Source organism: Populus alba, chromosome 10 (genome assembly GCF_005239225.2).
Source record: "Populus alba chromosome 10, ASM523922v2, whole genome shotgun sequence".
Classification (NCBI taxonomy): domain Eukaryota; kingdom Viridiplantae; phylum Streptophyta; class Magnoliopsida; order Malpighiales; family Salicaceae; genus Populus; species Populus alba.
Genome location: NC_133293.1, coordinates 21,727,183 through 21,734,947, shown reverse-complemented (window position 1 = coordinate 21,734,947; position 7,765 = coordinate 21,727,183). Strand labels below are relative to the sequence as shown.

General features: G+C 34.8%; 1 protein-coding gene across 2 annotated transcripts; it reads left to right on the top strand.

The window, feature by feature from the left end:
- The first annotated feature begins 723 nt into the window (after positions 1-723).
- Positions 724-2,868, top strand: LOC118060184 (large ribosomal subunit protein uL30w). 2 transcript variants are annotated; one of them, XM_035073361.2, is made up of 7 exons: positions 724-884; positions 1,264-1,445; positions 1,541-1,638; positions 1,733-1,790; positions 2,052-2,131; positions 2,215-2,317; positions 2,407-2,868. In XM_035073361.2, exons 2-7 carry the CDS (start codon positions 1,266-1,268, stop codon positions 2,620-2,622), a joined length of 735 nt encoding a protein of 244 aa, XP_034929252.1. In that variant the 5' UTR covers positions 724-884; positions 1,264-1,265; the 3' UTR covers positions 2,623-2,868. The 2 variants fall into 2 exon arrangements, with proteins under 2 accessions (XP_034929252.1, XP_034929253.1); XM_035073362.2 differs by having other exon boundaries at positions 727-884; positions 1,233-1,445.
- Positions 2,869-7,765: the final 4,897 nt, after the last annotated feature.

Genomic DNA, 7,765 nt, shown 5'->3' with positions numbered 1-7,765 from the left:
AAAAAGTAGTTTCGAGTTGCAAATCATCAGATTAACCACTCTTCAATTCCATGGATTCTCAGAGATTTTAATTTTTAAGAACTCGCTTGCTATCTCAAGTTCTCAGCTTCCAATTATCTCTTGTCGGGGATCAAGTTCTAATTCACAGCGAGCCAACGTCTCAAATAACCAACAAGACTATGGTGCGTTGCGTGGAAATAACTCTTCTTCCCAAAAAAAAAAGAATTCATTTTTATCGCATAGAATATGCGCAGAGAAATGTCAAGTGATAAAACAAATATGTTAAGATACTTATCCAAATCATTTTATACAATTTAACTATTATATTTAATAATAAGGTTACAAAATTACGATTTATTAAATCATGATCTTAATATAGGACCCAATTATAAATATCGATGTTCAAAAAGCTCATATATGTTTTTTTAATATTTATCGTTATTTGAAAAGTCCATGTGTTTGCGTAACTCTTATCCCATATCTTAACCGTGTGTGTGTGTGTGATTACAAAAAAATGGTAGAGAATGAGAAAATCTTCTTTACAAGCTTTATTTAAGAAAAAATAATATGAAAAGGGCCGAAGCCCGATAGCAAATGTCAAAGATTGAAAGAGGCAAAAGCCCCAATAATCCATCTGGGCCTTCTCAGACTCCCCATATAACCCCACTAAATTATTTTCCCGTATATTAACGACCAAGATCACTTCTCGCTCTAAAATCCCTTCACAACCGTCAGATCCAAAAATCAAAGTAACCTCAAAACCCTAAAAGAGTATACACCACTCTCAGCCTCCTGCTATATATTTTCTCCTTAAAACCCCTAGCCCTTTCTCTCGGATCCTCCACAGCACGAGCAGAGCGGAGACGAGACACATCCTTAACGCGGTGAGTCATCACGGATCTTACACTCGATGCTCCACTTATCGTATAACTTTCATTTCTCTATCTCGCGATCCATTCTTATTTCTGCAGGCTGATTTTTGGTGATGTATTTTCGCAAAAATGGATTAAATAGGGATTAGTTGTGTGTGTGTGCGTGTGTGTGCGTGTTTTAATATATTTAGGGTTAATTTTTGTGTTATTAGTGAATAATGAAGGGGGCAGAGTAATTATTATTGTGTTTCTAGCTGATTTTTTTATTTTGTTGAAAACTCAGATTCCTTTTGGTTCTGCTTAGGATTAGGTTTGAAATGGAAATTTTAGTTATTGATACTTGATAATTTTGAGGGTCAGTGTTAATTGGGAGGTTGTTCAATCTGCTTAGAGATGGGCGAAGAGGCAACTAAGGTAGCGGTTCCAGAGTCTGTCTTGAAGAAGCAGAAGAGAGAGGAGGAGTGGGCATTGGCTAAGAAGCAGGAGCTTGCTGCTACTAAGAAAAAGAATACTGAGAACAGAAAGCTCATTTTCAACCGAGCTAAGCAATATGCAAAGGAGTACCAGGAGCAGGTATGCTTTGTTATCCTATTTTGAATTACATCTCTCACTTTTTTTTCAATTCAAAGCTAGGTTCTTGAATGCAATGTTTTTTGGGGAGTTTTTAGGAAAAGCAACTTGTACAATGGAAGCGTGAGGCAAGGTTGAAGGGTGGATTTTATGTTGACCCTGAGGCTAAGCTCTTGTTTATTATTCGCATCCGGGGGTATGTTGCTCTTTTTTGTTAGTTTTTATTATGTTTGTTAAGTTTGACAGTTTATGTGATGTTTTTAATAAATACATGAGATTTTTGCTTTCAGTATCAATGCCATGCACCCCAAGACCAGGAGTATCTTGCAGCTTTTGCGTTTGAGACAGGTACCCTTTTAACCTTTAACTGATTGCAACTAGCTAGCTATAAATCATGTTAAGCTGTATCAGCTAGCCATAATTTAGCGAACACATTACATTTCTCATGTAGCTAGAGTGACAATTTAATCAGTTTCAAGGTGTTTTTTTATGAGTAGAATATAGCTTTTTAGATCATTATTAATTACCAGGCACTATCCATTTAGAGACCCTTTTGAACTCATTGTGCTGCTTGTTTAAATTTAAACTCATGCTATCTTTTTCTTTCAGATCTTCAATGGTGTCTTCCTCAAAGTAAACAAGGCAACCGTGAATATGCTTCACAGGGTTGAACCTTATGTGACCTTTGGGTATGCATCTTTGCTATGCAATTTTGATTTTACAAATGGATCTTTGCTTTCCACGACCCCATGTCTTTTTCTATGGATTTTAGGTATCCCAACTTGAAGAGCGTGAGGGAATTGATCTACAAGAGAGGCTTTGGGAAGTTGAACCAGCAGAGAATTCCTTTGACTGACAACTCGATCATTGAGCAGGTTTGTATCTTTTTGCATGCACGGTGCCTGCTTGAGGATGGGTAGCATTTGCTGTATCGATTTGCTAACATGCCATGATGTCATCACAGGGTCTAGGCAAGCACGGCATCATCTGCGTGGAAGATCTCGTTCATGAGATAATGACTGTTGGACCTCATTTTAAGGAGGCAAATAACTTCTTGTGGCCATTCCAGCTCAAGGCTCCATTGGGTGGTCTGAAAAAGAAGAGGAATCACTATGTTGAAGGAGGAGATGCAGGCAACCGTGAGAACTACATTAATGAGCTTATCAGGAGAATGAATTAGGCCTTGGCAGGTTTTTGTTATTTAGTTGTTTGACGTGCCAGAGGGAATCTGAGATTTAAATTTTCATTTTGCTATGGAAACAATTAAGTGTCGATTTGTCATGATGTTTGATTATTCTTATATTTTGTCTTGGGAATTTTACTCAACTTCGAGAATTGGTAGCAAGGTTTCTCATTATGTCTCAAGATACTGGGGAATTTTATCCCTAATCTCCATATTTATCATATTTGGCTATTTGCTTGGGAACTGTAGGAAACCATAATTTTTTTCAATATGGATCAAAATTTACAAGATATGGATCAAAATGCAATGAGCTTTGAATTTTCTGCCGTCTCAAGATAGGAAACTCATATCGTTAGTGTTTTCTTCTCTCTTCTCCCTATCCCTCACTCAGAAGTTTACTGCAATCCATTGTGGAGGCTCACAAGGAAGGATGTTTATGTGCTTGTACCTTGGATTGATGAAAAACAGCTGATTACAAAAATCGTACAATGAGTTCAGTAAAAGGGGCTAAGGGCCCCCTCAATCTGCAAGGCAGGTTCAAAGTATTTTCAGCTCATATAAACAAAAACGATCAACAAATGCTAAAACAATGTGTAGGGGAAGGGCCTTCAACTTATACGTAACCGTTCCCCAACGAAATTCTCTGGAAATGCACTCACCCGGCTCTTGTTCAGTTTCATAGGAATTGAAAATGTCTTGAGGATTTGAAGGTGATTGCTTACATGATTGCTTCTGCTTTTAAAACTTATCGTGTAAATATCATGTAATATCATGTTTGATAATATTAAAAGTTGCTTCTCATGTTTACCAACTTCGATAATTTACCTAGGCATTGTTCATTTCGAGAAGTAAACATTGTTCAGATGAATTAAATTAACTCGGGCACTATTTATTATAAAGGTTGGCACTGTTCACATGAATATTGTCAGGTGAATTAAATTCACGTGGGCATTGTTTATGTGAACAATGCCATGATTATAACGGCTTATATTAAAAAAATTTATTTTTTTAAAATTATATTTTATTCAAAAAACTAGTATTTAATATTATTTAATAACACTATATAAATTAGAAAAACATAGCATGATGATGTAACATTTGTGGAATTTGATCGCAATTTCAATTTTATTTCTGATGATATTTTATCTGATTTTATTGCTCGCTCAAAAAATCATGGAAACTATAGTCTTTATTAGATGAATTTTATACATGATAAAATTATAGATAAGTTAGTGGAATAATACAAATATTTTATATAAAATATTATTTATTTAATGATGTAATAATGGTAGTTAAATTTATAATATTTAAATTAAACCATCAATAATATATATCTTTTTTAATTATTTTATAACCTCAATTAAAAAGCATGTTTAACTAAACACATTAAATTATTTTTTTATCCCACCTTAATTTCAATTACAGTTTTAATTAAATATTTATAAATATCAAACCAACATCAACCAAAAGTATTTTTTATAAAATAATTTTTTTAAAATTACCATCATAAAAGTTATCACAACTCAGGTATGGTATTAAATTGTATATTTATACTGTGATGCAGTTTTTTTTTATAACATTAGCATAAAAAGATATTAATTTGATATTTTTTCACAAAAAAATAAACAATCTGAAAAGTAATGCTAAAACAAGCCCTCACTAAATCAAATCATACACGCTCACAGTTTTTAAAAGCTCGTTGAACACAAGTCAGCTCGTTGAACACAAGTCAGGCGCGCCTTCCCGGTTTCTTTCTTTCTTTCTTTCTTTCCCTCTGTCAATCAAATTCAGGTAAGGAGAAGAAAGGATAATGAGTAGCAGCTGTTCATCGAATGGATTATAGCCGTTGTCGCCATCGACAAGGAAGCTGGATGACTTAGAGTTGATGCTGCAACACCTTCCCATTTTGTATGTTTTTTTTGCCTTCCTTTTTCTGTGTTGTTTTTCGTCTCTCGTAGCAAACAGCACTCGTGCTAAAAAGTCCTAAAATCTCGAATTCTATTCTTCATTTTTGTTCAAGTGTGATGCTTGCTCTCTTTAACATTTTCGTCTCTCGTAGCAACTCTCCTGCGATTTATACGTGGGTGTGATGCTTGCTTTCTTTAACATGTTCTGGAAACCTTTGAAGGCAGGAATAAATGTTGTGTCTGTGCAACTTGCATGTTCTGTATAGAGATAGATTTCATGTCAATTGACTTCACTTTTACCTTTCTGTTGTTATAGGCTGAAGCAGGCCTTTCTATGGGCATTCAAGGGAATGGAGTTGCCGAAGAGAGCTCGGTTAAGTAGTTGTCTCTTTGGTGACCATTTCCACTAGCAATGGCAGCCATCATCCATCACCCGATGGCAAAATCCTGTGGGACTTTGCTGCAGGGAATTGTATCATTGGCTATATTTCTTTGTTTACACGTTTCTTGATCTGTTGACGTCAAAGAGGGCCTGCCACCCGAATTGTGACCGCGATTTGATATGTTGGCGTATCTTCTGGGTTCATAGCTTGCTTCGTCATGTGGTTGCCAGATAGCATCAACCTGTGTGGATAGCCTTAATCAGGGGCTTGTGAATTATGCTTGCCTGCAATAGCATCGAACCGCTCCACATGTTAATTAGGATTCTGTCTAAGGTTTGGTCTGTGTATGCACGTCGGGAGCCTCTGGCTGTGTGCTTTATGAGTACTAATAACGGATGAGTCCTTTGAGATCATTCGGTTTAGTGAGGTTTTTTATCATTTCACAATAGAAATGACATAAAAATGTATTATTTTGTTGTAACTGTTTTTTCTATCTTGAGATAATTAATAACCAAAATTAAATTGCTATGTATGTTCTACATCTTTGCAAAACCATTCAACAAAACTAAACATGTTGGGGGGATTTTTAGCAATTCATGGGAGTGAGAGAGATGCAAATCTTGTTTTATCAGAATTGGTAGAGACCAGCACCAGTTCCTTTACCTTAACCACTTGCTTATCCATCCCTATGATTTTAGCGCACAGTGTCAATACTCGTACAGAAAACACTACGTGTTTTTCTGTTTTCGTACAAAATCTAGGTTGGAATTCGAACTTTTTAATTACCAAAGAAAAACACTAATCTCAGTTAAGTTACTATTCATAGTCAAAACACTGCATGTTCAGATATCTCTATAATCTCTCCCCCTTTTCATTTCCTTGAAATATTCACTGATGTCTTAAACTAGATCTCTTATTCGGATCTGTCCGTGTGTGTAACTCTAATCTGTCGTGTAATTTGGGTTATGTTTCCACCTTCTACTAGGCTCCATGTACACTTGCAATGGCTAAGAATGGGTCCTTAACATCAACCTCGGGAGGATTCCACTTGTATCTTGTTTAAACTGTGTTGCATTAAAACTTGAATTTTTTAATACATTTCTTTTAAAAAACCCTTTAAATAAGACCTCTAAATACACCGAATTATTGCCGTGGAGAAAAGCTTGCTGCTCCCCAATGACAGTTGTTGGAAACCTGCGCAATTTGCAAGTTGGGACGTCAGAGAAGCACCGAAATATGAAGGACAGTTTTCTATTCAAAGATGACATGAAAACCAGCTCATTCGATCTGATGTCGTGCAGCAAACGTGGGTTCCGAGCTTGAAACCACTCGAGGTCTGAGGATTCATTCAAACAAGTCTCGATCCAGGTTGAGAATTCCTGGCATGTTTAGATAATCCTATGATATCAAGGTCAATCCACCGCTATGATTGTTGGATTTACATGTAGATTTTTTGTGAGATCGGTGGTGGATGTGGATGCCACCGAACTACTTGACATTTCGTTGATCGAGGAAATTTCCCATTGACTTGCACGTCATTGACCTACAAGTCCCTGTGAACCTCTAGCTATATGAGTTTTGGTATTTTGCTTCCAATCATGGATGTTCGACGCACGATCTACGTCGACAAATTGAAGCTCAAAAAAACTAAACGCATCAAATGACATTTATGAAGAAAAAAAAACACGAATTTTGATCTAACTTTTGAATCTAATTTAGATTTTACTATAATGTTTTACAAGTCTTTTTTTTTTTGACCAATCATTTAATTTATTTTTAAATCTATTAAATTGAATTATTTATTTTAAATAATTTTTTTTCTGGTTTAATTTGAAACTTTAGCATTACTTAATTAGATTTGATGATATTATTAAAAAAAAACATTTTTTTATTCTCAACAATTTATTTTTTAAGTTTAGTAGAAAAATAACCCAGCCCGCCGGCAGTGGAGCCCATACAAATATATTAGTAACTAGACGATATATTAAGGCTGAAAGATGTATTTTTTTTTTTCTAGTTTGAAATTTATTTTTATTTAGACTTTTATATTTTATTTGATTTAAATTATCTTGTAGCTTTTGTGTGTTACTTTTATTATCAAACTTTATATCCAAAATCTATAAATTTGTCTGTAGCTAAGAAAAAATGTGATTCAAAGATTTCTTATCTCTTGCTACACATCAGTGTCCATATAACCTGACTCATGTCCTGCCCTCTTCTTAAGGTTACGGCGTCCAAATCTTGATGTTGATCCGACGGACTACATGTTGTTTCGGGATGAAAAGCATAGCAATTAACAGAGACGTATCTAAGCTCTCTTTCTCTCGCTCTTAAAGAGTGGGGAAGGGGGCTTTTTTTTTCTGGTATATATTATTTTTATTATGTTTTAATTTAATTTTAACATTAATATATCAAAATAATCTAAAAATTTGAAGTTAAAAAATTTAGAAATTTTTTAAAAAATTATCAGATGGTGATATCAAACAGGACCTCATAAAAATTTTGTTTTTATGGTTAATTTAATTTTTTAAAGTATTTTTTAAAATGTTTTTTATTTAACTCTTAACGAACCCGAAGGCTACCATAACAAATATGTTTTAGGTATTTTCATTACAGTGGAAAACTAAAAACCTTCCTGATAGGATCTAAAAGCTAACTATACGACGACAGACTACTTTTTAACTGGTTCGAACGTTGTAATATGTTCAATTTAACCCTTGTGTTTAAGGGCTATTTCAATACAGCCGTACGTGCATCCCCGTCCCATCATCCCCTCCAAAGCTTCTTTCTTGCATTATTTTTCTTGTTCTTGGACAAAGAGGGAGAGAAAAAACATAAGTGGTCCAGATC

Excerpts from the sequence above, each read along its gene's own strand:
- LOC118060184 (XM_035073361.2), top strand. The coding sequence starts at position 1,266 with ATGGGCGAAGAGGCAACTAAGGTAGCGGTTCCAGAGTCTGTCTTGAAG. Across the intron at positions 2,132-2,214 it reads GAACCTTATGTGACCTTTGG|GTATCCCAACTTGAAGAGCG; the intron begins GTATGCATCTTT and ends TATGGATTTTAG. Across the intron at positions 2,318-2,406 it reads ACAACTCGATCATTGAGCAG|GGTCTAGGCAAGCACGGCAT; the intron begins GTTTGTATCTTT and ends ATGTCATCACAG.